At 36.8% G+C, this 12810-nt stretch overlaps 1 protein-coding gene across 1 annotated transcript in view; it reads left to right on the forward strand.

Annotated features, from left to right (window-relative positions):
- The first annotated feature begins 4847 nt into the window (after nt 1-4847).
- Nucleotides 4848-12810, forward strand: part of LOC123787048 (nuclear RNA export factor 2-like) — a 31409-nt gene continuing 23446 nt past the window's right edge. Inside the window, exons 1-2 of the mRNA XM_087859467.1 lie at nt 4848-4882; nt 6003-6097. Coding sequence (XP_087715593.1) covers nt 4848-4882; nt 6003-6097 — 130 coding nt within the window. The remainder of the gene's footprint in view (nt 4883-6002; nt 6098-12810) is intronic.

The following is a 12810-nucleotide window of genomic DNA, read 5'->3' on the forward strand; positions in this document are numbered from 1 at the left end:
CTACGTCAAGAAAATTAGCTCCCTCTTCTGCAGTATTTTTAAACTTCTGCCCTATGAGACTTTGGATTTAGGATGTTGAGTGTGTGCTTACTGAATTTATCAGCTAAAAATTGTGTAGCTAGAGTATGATTTTCTGGTTAGTGTAGCAGATGTCAAAATTATTTAATTTCCAATTACACTTATTCATATAATTTGTGTTTCAGTGTCTATTATCCCATAAGGGACTTGAGTGAATTTAAATCTAAATTTTCAGTTTTTCTACTCTGACCATTTGCATGTATTAATGTATATCATTTGAAAGACTTTTAATTGCTGGCTTGTATAAAAGTATCCCATATAAAAACAGATACACTGAACTAAATTTGGATTTCAGAACCTAGTTCTAGTGGACTATTGAATGTACCTGTCAGTTTTTAGAGAGCACAGGACTTGCCATGTTTTTTTCAGATTTTGTGAAAAAATATACTGGTAGAGCATCTTGTACACTTTAGGTTATAATTGGACTCAGACTGTGTGAAGTAGCTAATTAAGAATTATCTGGTGATATTATGGAAATACAAAGTTCACCAATATCACTTAGTCCCCAAGCCTAATTTTCTTCTAAAGAAAGCTGGCTAAGCTCACTCATTTATATCATTTGCAAACATATCTCTCAGCAGTAGATTGAAGTGTGACATAATAACAAGAAAACAGTGTGGCTGTTTATATAAAAACTGATTTCACAATGTTTTTAAATATTATTTTCTGAGAGTCAAAAAAAAAACCAGTTACATTGAGTGGATAACAAAAGCCAAGCTGAGACCATTTAAATTTTCCCCTTTTGATAACTTTAAATGCCTTGAACCACACTTACTTATTTTTAATGGTCTTCAGGTGAATGGGGTTTTCAATCTATATCAGAGAATCATACTATCATAAGAGGCACAGCTCATGAGCAAAAACCCTGTAAGGAATCCCTATCTTCTCATCCCTCTCCATACTTTGGCCTCAAAGAAGTTTCCCAAAAAAGACATACAAAATGACTAACAGACACATGAAAAAATGCTCAACATCACTAGCCATCAGGGAAATACAAATCAAAACCACAATGAGATATACCACCTTACACCAGATAGAATGGACAAATTAACAAGACAGGAAACAACAAATGTTGGAGAGGATGTGGAGAAAGGGGAACCCTTTTACACTATTGGTGGGAATGCAAGCTGGTACAGCCACTTTGGAAAACAGAATGGAGGTTCCTCAAGATGTTAAAAATAGAGCTACCCTATGACCCAGCAATTGCACTACTGGGTTTTTACCCCAAAGATACAGATGTAGTGAAAAGAAGGGACACATACACCCCAATGTTCATAGCAGCAATGTCCACAATAGCCAAACGTGGCTAGGAGCCAAGATGCCCTTCAACAGATGAATGAATGAGTGAATGAATAAGATGTGGTCCATATATACAATGGAATATTACTCAGCCATCAGAAAGGATGAATACCCACCATTCGCATGAATATGGATGGAACTGGAGGGGATTATGCTAAATGAATTAAGTCAAGCAGAGAAAGACAATTATCATATGGTTTCACTCATATATGGAACATAAGGAATAGCACGGAGGACCATAGGGGAAGGGAGGGAAATCTGAAGGGGGAGAAATCAGAAAGGGAGATGAACCATGAGAGACTATGGACCCCGGGGAAACAGAGTGTTTCAGAGGGAAAGGTGGGGGGAGGGGTAACAGGGTGATGGGTATTAAGGAGGGCATGTGTTGTGATGAGCACCGGGTGTTATACATAACTAATGAATCACTGAACACTACATCAAAAACTAATGATATACTACTATATGTTGGCTAACTGAATGTAATAAGAAAAAAGTTTTCATTGTGGATGTAATTTTCTATTTCCATGCTGTGGAAGCCCCCAAGAATGAGCTCATTATTTGTAGCTGTTGAATTTTACATTATATTGGGGAAGCGGAGCATACTGAGCACTTTGTCACAGAGCATTATCTACAACTGGTTCGCTTCTTTCCCATTGCTTGACACTGGCAGTAAAGTTACTTCTAGTTAAATGAATTTTTTAAAGGAACAACAACAGCAACAAAAAAAACCCCAACATGTTCTGATTACAATTCCTATAAAGATATAGTCACATCTGATGAATTCCCTTGTATAATGTTATCAGGTAAGTCAATTTTACTTTCTGAAAGTAAATTCATGTAGGACCTCTAATTCAGTCGTACATACTTGTTTTTGAACCAAAAGCATTTCAGTATTTATGTTTAATTTAACGGATCGCAACTGCCTGTTATTCCCCTTTTCCATCTTTCTGTGTTAGGTAAAGCAACCCCTCCAAAAGCCACTAGCACTGACCTCCAAAATGGTCACCACAGAACAGATACATAAAAGTAGTAAAAGTTGTTCACAGTACATATTGCCAAATAATGTTCAAGAAGAATAACTTACCAATCCGCCTCACCTAAATAAATGCAGCACCTGATAAATGCAGTGTGTAAACTGCCTAGCACATATAAGCTGTGTTCATATTGATGTGTATCCACAGGCTTAGCATCCCCCCCGCCATGTATATTAAAGAGTGCTGACAGGCACCCCTTGATGTAACTGAATATTTTTTTCAATCCTAAAAAATTCCTGGTAATCATCTCAGAGAAAAAAAATATATGATATGACTATCAGGTCTGGCAGGAGAAAATCTGACTCTTCTGAAGAAAAATTATAATTCTGGTAGTTACAGAAACTAGACTTGGGCCAGGCATCAGGTCTTGATGTTAGACTCCTGTGACTGTATATAGATGCTTCCTAAATCCCATTTGAATTTTCATAATAGGTTTTATTGTAAATACATAGCTCCATTTTCATAACCTGTATTTGCATGTGTCCTGTAAATGATTTTTCAAAATTATCTACAGAACACCAATTTTAACAAATTACAGTCACTCAAAAAAAGATCACAACTTCCTTCAGTAGTCCTAGAACTACAAACACACAGTCTGTTGTCCTCCTTACCAAAATATTCAAATTTAACTGTGGTGCAAAATTGGTCTGTTGAATTATCTTCAGCTTATTTATGTAACTATGCTATATTGCAGGTACCCAGCAAAATAATACCACTGCTTTTATAGCATTAAGTTTCCTAAGTCAGCAAACCAGCAAGGCTACGTCAAATTTATTGTGGATATACAACAAAGCTTCAGTTTTCCACACAGATCAACAAGAGGGGTGTTCATAACACTGCAATTTTTAAAAAAATACATTGTATATTCTTCTCCTTTCTTTGTTCTTTCTAGGAAAATTCAAAGTATAAACACAGAAATATCTAATTCAGATTCCACTCATTTTTAATTTTTGTAATTCCACCAAGAGCCAGGTATTATGTTTAAGTTCTGCAATATTTCTCTTTTTGGTATTCATTTAAAAGGAGATGTTTTCAACTTGCAAATAGCATTATATACCACCTATTATATAAATGAATATTACATATATTATTATAATCATGTTTATACATTAAAATAACTCTAAGGGCCTTAATTCGCTTCAATTTTGTTTGATTGGTTCTAATTACTGGTAGTACTTGATATTATTTAAATGGCATTTCAAAGAGGTCCTCCATTATCTCAACTTTTCAGAAACTGTAGATGGCTTTCCAGTTAGTCTGAATAAGGAAGGCTAAAGTAATATTAATTTTCTTTGGAGAATCTACTGGGTGATCAGAACACAAAGTTTGGATCCAGAGTGTCTGGAGGCAATCCCTGGCTTGACACCTATAGATTCTGACTTCTTAGGCAAGTGACTTAACACATCTGTGCTTTGACGTCCTCATCTGTGAAAATTGGAATAATAAAGGTAGTACTTACTCCACAGAATTACGACTACTAAATGAGTTAACATTTTTAAGTCCTTGACACATAGTAATTATCTTTTTTTTTAATTAACAGCTAAAATTCACTTACTTGGTTTGCTTTAATTTCCTTTAGACTTGCATGAAATTAAGTCAACAATGCTTATCTGTAACCCCTCCTTAGGCTTTTGAAGTAATCTCCACAATATTGCAATTGTTACGGTTTTAGGAAGGACCCATTTCATTGTTATGTATTAATTTATGTCTTAAATTTCATGTATTATTTGAAAAATAACATAATTAGCACATTAAAAAAGGGGTGGGGCAGGTAAAGCGCAAGCTCGTGTGCCTAGGAAGGTCACTTGGAGCCACCACCAACACTAGGGAGCCCAGGAATGTATCTCCAGATCTCATGAAGAGAATGTTCTCCCAAAACATGCAGATTGGGAGAATTCTACTGTTATTGTACCCACCTGTTACGAAGCTGACCCAGCATTTGAGCATTGTGGGTTCGTAAGGCTGTGGTCACATGAATACTGTCATCATGTGGACAGTACAATTGGTCATGTCAATATCGTGGGCTTCTAAACCGTAAGTTCACCTGGTCTCTCTGAACAGGTTGTCACTATGATCACGTGGTACATTCAGCTTCAAGTCACCGCAGCATCACGGACTCTTAAATCCTCCCCATCATGTGCATGTTTCCTGTCATGTGGCCCTTACTAGCTAGTGGCATGTGGAAGCTTCAGCTCTCAAAGTGGCATGGATGTCAGGCTCGGTTGTCTGTATCACACGAAGATCGTGGACTACCAAATTGTAAATCTATGAGTCAGCAGACATGTGGCTTCTACCATTACGTGGCAGTCACGTGAGCACTGCAGCTATCCAATCGCTGTTGGTCACCTATATCCTATGGTCACGTGAGGCTCAGCTTTCTCAGTCACGTGAAAATCGAGGGCTTCTGAACCCCGAGGCCACTTAGATCTTTCTGTCATGTGGACCCTGCCAGTGAAGGCCCTGGAACACAGGTAGACCCCCGACAGCTGTGGGTTACACGAATCCTGCAGTCACGTGATCCCCCTACGGTCGTGTGAGAGTGTCTGTGCTTTTAAGTGTGTGGCGTCTCCTGAAGTGTGGCTTAACTTAGCTTTCTGAGAAGTCAGACCTATACATAGAGAAGACCTTTAGAACTGCGGTCTGCCCCCTGGCAAAGGGAGAATTTTCCTGAGACTCCGGTTCAAATCCCATCCTTTCCGCGAACTTTTATATCCTGCCGCTGCAAACGGCACTCGGGCCGGGGGGGGGGGGGGGGGGGGCGGAGCGGGCCACCAGTTACTCAGAGAATTGGCCTGACAGGATGCTGCGGCAGGGGTTCGTGTACTTCTCTCAATGGCCAGTCTCTAGAAACGCAGTGGGACCCGGTTCCCATTCCTCTTCCCCACCCCCACACGAAAGCCCTACTCTTGATTATTGCCTTGCCGTATTAGTTGTATGTATTGGACTCCTCTGCCATCGTCTGACCGGGCTGTTACCAGAGACACCAGAGACCTCCTAGATGCCAATTTGTATAAACAATTCCAAATCTGATCTTAATTTCTCTTTCTTCTTTGATTCTGTAGAGAGAGGTAAGAAGAGAGACTTTTTTAGAGAGTTGAATATTTTTTCAATAGTGTGAAAGTTCAACTATACTCAAAAAATATTTTTAAGTGTGACAGTAGCCATTATATGGAGTTTAAGAATGTTTTTCTTAGATTTACTTTGTGGTTCAATAGTTTTTCAAAGTGCACATTGGGTGCATATATTTTGTGTTAGGGATCTCTAAGGGCTTAAGCTAATCCAGCCAGACTATTAGCTTCTGATTTTCCTCCTGATTTTCTAACGATTGCTTCTTAGAGCCCTTGAAAACTCTCTCCCTTTTTCCTGTTCTTCATGTGGAAAAAATAGTAAATTTATTCAAGAAAAGCATATTAAGTAAAATTATGGGTGATACATTTCATAAAGATCACATAGATCGTAGTGAATGAGTAAAATTCAGTAAATAAAGGATTGTGTTTATATTTGTGGGGTTTTGTGTTTGATAGACACTTAAAAAATATTGTCATGTGTAATATTTTTATTATATCATATCCACTTTATCTTTTCTCTCAGCACTTCCAGATTTGATATAGAAAACACTATGTCTGAAAGACAGCAACAAAAATATGTTCTTCCATCAGAGATATATGGGACATACAGAAATGAAGGTAAAAAGATTTTTATGTTGTCATATTTTTAAGATAACTATGCTAATAAGCAATTTGAATATCAAAGAGAGAGGTAGTGTCTTAGTCCATTCAGGCTGCTTTAACAGAACATCATGGAGTTTACAAGTGAGAGTTGCCAAGTGAGCCAATTCACGGAATATTTCACGGAACCAAATCTTTTTGCTATTGTAAATGATATATTCACAATGAAGTATTATTTTCTGTTACAATTCTTTTGTATATATTAGTATTACATCCAATAAATTGGTTAATCTCTATTCTTATAATTTTCTGTAGATTCTCTGGAATTTTTTATGAAAATAGTTTTGTTTCTTCACTTTTACACATTTATTAATTTATGTATATATGTATGCATTTCTTTATTTTGGTTAACTGCACTCACTCACTCCCCAAGAGACTCAGATGTTGAACAGAACTGATTATATGAGGGGCGCCTGGGTGGCTCAGTTGGGTGAGCATCTGATTCTTGATTTTGGCTCAGGTCATGATCTAAAGATTGTGAGATTGAGCCCCATGTTGGGCTTTGTGCTAGTGCAGAGTCTGCTTGAGATTTTCTCCTTCTCCTTCTGTCTCTCCCCCAACTCATGTGCTCTCTCTCTCTCTCTTAAATAAATAAAATCTTTTTTTATAAAAGAACTGATTATATGAGTCATCCTTGCCTCTTCTGATTTAATATGGAATGCTTTTAATGTTTCACAATTATGTATGGAGTTCGTTTTAGTCTTTTTAAAAAAAATGCATGTTATCAGTTTAAAGAAATAGCTTTCTATTCTTGGTTAGCTGAGAGTTGTTTAATCTTGATTGGTTATTGAATTTTATTTATGCCCTTTTTTCTGAAATCTTTGTGATGATTATCCTTTTCCTGCTTCTTTATCTTATTAATGTGATGGATTATTATGGATCTCCTAATGTTAAACCACACTGTAAGTTTGGGATAAACACAACTTTGTTATGTTGTATTATCTGTTTTACCCATTGTTGGATTTGGTTTGCTATTATTTCCATTTTTTTGCATTTCTATAACTAATTAAGATTGAATAGTAATTTTGCCTTTCCTATATTATTTGTCAAGAATCCTCTTTATATTAAAAAAGAAAACTATTTACATTATTATTTTCTATTTCTTCAATTTAAAAGAATAATATTTTATGACACATGAAAATTATTTGAAATTCTCATGTCTGTCGCAATATGTTAAGTTTTACTGGAACAGAGCCATGCTATATGTATGGCAGCCTTTGGCTGACAACAACAGATTTGAATAGATCCATCAAACACTGAAAAGCCTGCAAAACCTCAAATATTTATGATCTGACCTTTTCCAGGAATATTTGTTGAACTCTGGCTTAGAGCAAGTGTCCTCAAAGCAAGTGCACAGTAACTGGTAAATGGCTGGAAGTTCTTTTGGCTAAGCCCAGGAAGATTTACTGTAGTCAATAGTGACTTCATTCTAGGGTCTTTTCTCAGTAGTCCATTTGCTCATGGTGTTGTGACTCAGGTGTGGGAATTGATTTTTCAACTATTCAAATATGTAAAAGCCATTTTCAGCTTGTAGGGCCCACAGGTCACAGGAGAGTTTTGGTCCATGGGCCATAGTTTGCCAATTCCCTGCTCTATGCTAATGGAATCACTAGGTCTCCAAAATAGCACTGAGTGGAAGGTCAGCAAACGAGATGGAAATCATTCCTAGGATCTTCTGGCAAGCATAAACCAAAAACTGACACTTCAACACAGTAGTTTTCAGTCCTGGTTGCACACTGCAGTCATGTGCAGAGTTTAAAAAATGTAGTTGCCTAGTCTGGTTCCAATTCTGCTTTAGTTGTTGTAGGTATACCCTGGTGCTAGCATTTTTTTTATTTCTTTTTCTCAAATTTTTATTTAAATTCTATATAGTGTAATATTGGTTTCAGGAGTACAATTTAGTGATCCATCACTTACATATAACACCCAGGGCTCATCATAAACAAGTACCCTCCTTAATACCCATCACCCATTTAGCCCATTCCCCACCCACCTCCCTCCATCATCCCTCAGTTTGTTCTCTATCATTAAGAGTCTCTTATGGTTTGTTTTCCCCTCTATTTCTCCCCTATGTTCATCTGTTTTGTTTCTTAAATTTCATATAGGAGTAAAATCATATCATATTTGTTTTTCTCTGACTTATTTCACTTAGCACAATGCACTGTAGTTCCGTCCACATCATCGCAAATGGCAAGATTTCATTCTTTTTGGTGGCTGAGTAATATTCCACTATATGTATATACCACTTCTTTATCCATTCATCAGTTGATGGAAATTTGGGATCTTTCCATAGTTTGGCTATTGTAGATAATGCTGCTATAAACATAGGGGTTCTGGTGCCCCTTTGAATCAGTATTTTCGAATCCTTTGTGTAAATACCTGGCAGTGCAATTGCTGTATCTTAAGGTAGTTCTATTTTAACTTTCTGAGAAACCTCCATACTGTTTTCCACAGTGGCTTCACCTGTTTGTATTCCCACCAACAGTGTAAGAGGGTTCCCCTCTCTCCATATCTTCACCAACATCTGTTGTTTCCTGTGTTGTTCATTTTAGCCATTCTGACAGGTGTGAGGTGGTGTCTCATCATGGTTTTGATTTGTATTTCCTTAATGATGAGTGATATTGAGCATCTTTTCATGTGTCTGATGGCCATCTGGATGTCATCTTTGGAAAAATGTCTATTCATGTCTTCTGCCCATTTCTAAACTGGACTATTTGTTTTTTTGAGCATTGAGTTTGAGAAGTTCTTTATAGATTTTATATGCCAATCCTTTGCCAGATATGTTATATGTGAATATCTTCTACCATTCCATAGGTTGCCTTTTAGTTTTGTTGATTGTTTCCTTCATTGTACGGAAGATTGTTATCTTGATGAAGTCCCAATAGTTCATTTTTGGTTTTGTTTCCCTTGCCTCTAGAGTCATGTCTAGTAGAGTTGTGTCTAGTGACAAGTTGCTATGGCCGAGGCAAAAGAGGTTGCTGCTTGTGTGCTCCTCTAGGATTTTGATGCTTTCCTGTCTCAAATTTATGTCTTTCATACATTTTGAATTTATTTTTGTGTATGGTGTAAGAAAGTGTTCCAGTTTCATGCTTCTGCATGCTGCTGTCCAGTTTTCCCAGCACTACTTAAAGAAACTGTTTTTGTCCATTGGATAATCTTTCCTGCTTTCTTGAAGACTGGTTGACCATGTAGTTGTAGGTCCATTTCTGGGTTTTCTGTTCTGTTCCACTGATCAATGTGCCTGGTTTTGTGCCAGTACCATACCATCTTGATGGCTACAGCTTTGTACTATAGCTCGAAGTCCGGAATTGTGATGCCACCAGCTTTGGTTTTCTTTTTCAATTCCTTTGGCTATTTGGGGTCTTTTGTGGCACCATACAAATTTTAGGATTGTTTTTTCTAGCTTTTTGAAAAATGTCGTTGGTATTTTGATAGGGATTGCATTATATTTGTACTTCCAATCTACGACCATGGAATGTTTTTCCATTTCTTTGTGTCTTCTTCAATTTCTTTCTTAAGTGTTCTGTATTTTTCAGCATACAGACCTTTTACCTCTTTGGTTACGTTTATTCCTAGGTATCTTATGGTTTGGGGTGCAATTGTAAATGGGATCGATTCCTTGATTTCTCTTTCTTTTGCTTCATTATTGGTGCATAGAAATGCAACAGATTTCTGTACATTGATTTTAGATCCTGCAACTTTGCTGAATTCATGTATTAGTTCTGCCAGGTTTTTTGGTGGAGTTTTTTGGGTTTTCTACATAGAGTATCATGTCATCTGCAAATAGTGAAAGTTTCACTTCTTCCTTGCTGCTTTGGATTCCTTTTATTTCTTTTTGTTGTCTGATTGCTGAGGCTAAGACTTCCAGTACTATGTTAAATAGTAATGGTGAGAGTGGACATCCCTGTCTTGTTCCTGACCCTAGAGGGAAAGCTCTCAGTTTTTCCTCATTGAGGATGATATTAGCTCTGTGTCTTTAATATATGGCCCTTCTGATGTTGAGATATGGTCCATCTATACCTACTTGTAGAGGATTTTTATCAGGAATGGATGGTGTACTTTGTCAAATGCTTTTTCTGTATCTAATGAGAAGATCATACGGTTCTTATCCTTTCTTTTATTAATGTGGTATATCACATTGATTGATTTGTGAATATTGAACTACCCCTGCAGCCCAGGAATAAATCCCACTTGATCGTGGTGAATAATTCTTTTAATGTACTGTTGGTTTCAGTTTGCTAGTTGAGAATTTTTGTATCCATGTTCATCAGGGATATTGGCCTGTAATTCTTCTTTTTAGTGGGGTCTTTGTCTGGTTTTGGAATCAAGGTAATACTGGCCTTGTAGAATGAGTTTGGAAGTTTTTCTTCCATTTCTATTTTTTGGAACAGTTTGAGAAGAATAAACATTAAATCTTCTTTAAATACCTGGTAGAATTCCCTGGGAAGCCATCTGGCCCTGAACTTTTGTTTCTTGAGAGGTTTTTGATTACTGATTCAATTTCTTTGCTGGTTATGGGTCTGTTCAAATTTTCTATTTCTTCCTGTTTCAGTTTTGGTAGTTTGTATGTTTCTAGGAATTTGTCCATTTCTTCCAGATTGTCCAGTTTATTGACCTATAATTTTTTATAATATTCTCTTATAATTGTTTGCATCTCTGTGGTGTTGGTTGTGATCTCTCCTCTTTTTCTCATGATTTTATTTATTTGGGTGTTTTCTCTTCGTTTTGATAAGTCTGGCTAGGGGGTTATCTATTTTGTTAATTCTTTCGAAGAACCGGCTCTTAGTTTTGTTGATCTGTTCTACTGGGTTTTTTTTTGTTGTTTTTATATCATTTATTTCTGCTCTAATCTATTATTTCCCTTCTTCTTTTTTTTAATGTTTTTTTTATTATGTTAGTCACCATACAGTACATCCCTGGTTTCTGATGTAAAGTTCAATGATTCATTAGTTGCGTATAACACCCAGTGCACCACGCAATACGTGCCCTCCTTACTACCCATCACCAGTCTATTCCATTCCCCCACCCCCCCCTGAAGCCCTCAGTTTGTTTCTCAGAGTCCATAGTCTCTCATGCTTCATTCCCCCTTCTGATTACCCCCCTTTCTTTATCCCTTTCTTCCCATACCAATCTTCCTAGTTCTTATGTTCCATAGATTAGAGAAACCATATAATTGTCTTTCTCTGCTTGACTTATTTCACTTAGCATTATCTCCTCCAGTGTCGTTCATGTTGCAGCAAATGTTGAGAACTCGTTCTTTCTGATAGCTGAGTAATATTCCATTGTATATATGGACCACAACTTCTTAATCCAGTCATCTGTTGAAGGGCATCTCGGTTCCTTCCACAATTTAGCTATTGTGGACAATGCTGCTATGAACATTGGGGTGCATATGGCCCTTCTCTTCACTACGTCTGTATCTTTGGGGTAAATACCCAGTAGTGCAATGGCTGGGTCATAGGGTAGCTCAATATTTCCCTTCTTCTGCTGGCTTTAGGCTTCATTTGCTATTCCTTTTCTAGCTCCTTTAGGTGTAAGATTAGGTTGTGTATATGAGACTTTTTTTTTTTTTTTTTTTGCTTCTTGAGGTAGACCTGTATTGCAATATCCTTCCCTCTTAGGACTGCCTTTGCTGTATCCCAAAGGTTTTGGGCTGTTGTGTTTTCATTTTCATTTGCTTCCATGTATTTTTTTATTTCTTCTTTAATTTTCTGGTTAACCCATTCATTCTTTACTAAGATGTTCTTTAAACTCCATGTATTTGGAGTCCTTCCAAATTTTTTTCTTGTGGTTGACTTCAAGTTTCATAGCATTGTGTTCTGAAAATACACGTGGTATGATCTCGAGCCTTTTGTACTTGTTGAGGCTTGATTTGTGACCCAGTATGTGATCTATTCTGGAGATTGTTCCATGTAGACTCAAAAAGAATGTGTATTCTGCTGTTTAGGATGAAACGTTCTGAATAAATCTGTTAAGTCAATCCAGTCCAGTGTGTCTTTCAAAGACATTGTTTCCTTGTTGATTTTCTGCTTAGATGATCTGTCCATTGCTATAAGTGGGATGTTAAAGTGTTGTTTTATTATCACTGAGTTTCTTTATGTTTGTTATTAATTGATTTATATATTTGGCTTCTCCTGAGTTGGGAGCATAAATATTTACACTTGTTAGATCTTCTTGATGGATGACCCCTTAATTATGATATCATGTCCTTCTTCATCTCTAGTTATAGTCTGGTTTAAAATCTAGTTCTTGTGGTATAAGTATGGCTACTTTATTTTAATGTCTGTAAGCATAATAGATGGTTCACCATCCCCTCACTTTCAATCTGCTGATGTCTTTAGATCTAAAACAAGTCTCTTGTAGGCAGCATATAAATGGGTCTTTTTTTATCCATCCTGATACCCTATGTCTTTTGATTGGAGCATTTAGTACATTTACTTTCAGAATGATTATTGAAAGATATGAACTTAGTGCCATTATGTTACCTATAAAGTTAATGTTTCTGGTGATGTTCTCTGTCCCTTTCTAGTCTTTGTTGTTTTGGTCTTTTTTTCCCCCACTCAAAGAGTCCCCTTTAATATTTCTTGCAAGGCTGGTTTAATGGTCATTAATTCCTTTAGTTGTTGTTTATCTGAGAAACTCTTTATCTCTCCTTCTATTCTGAATGACAG

This window comes from Ursus americanus, chromosome X, assembly GCF_024610735.1.
Source record: "Ursus americanus isolate L20-20 chromosome X, mUrsAme1.1.p, whole genome shotgun sequence".
NCBI classification, from domain to species: Eukaryota; Metazoa; Chordata; class Mammalia; order Carnivora; family Ursidae; genus Ursus; species Ursus americanus.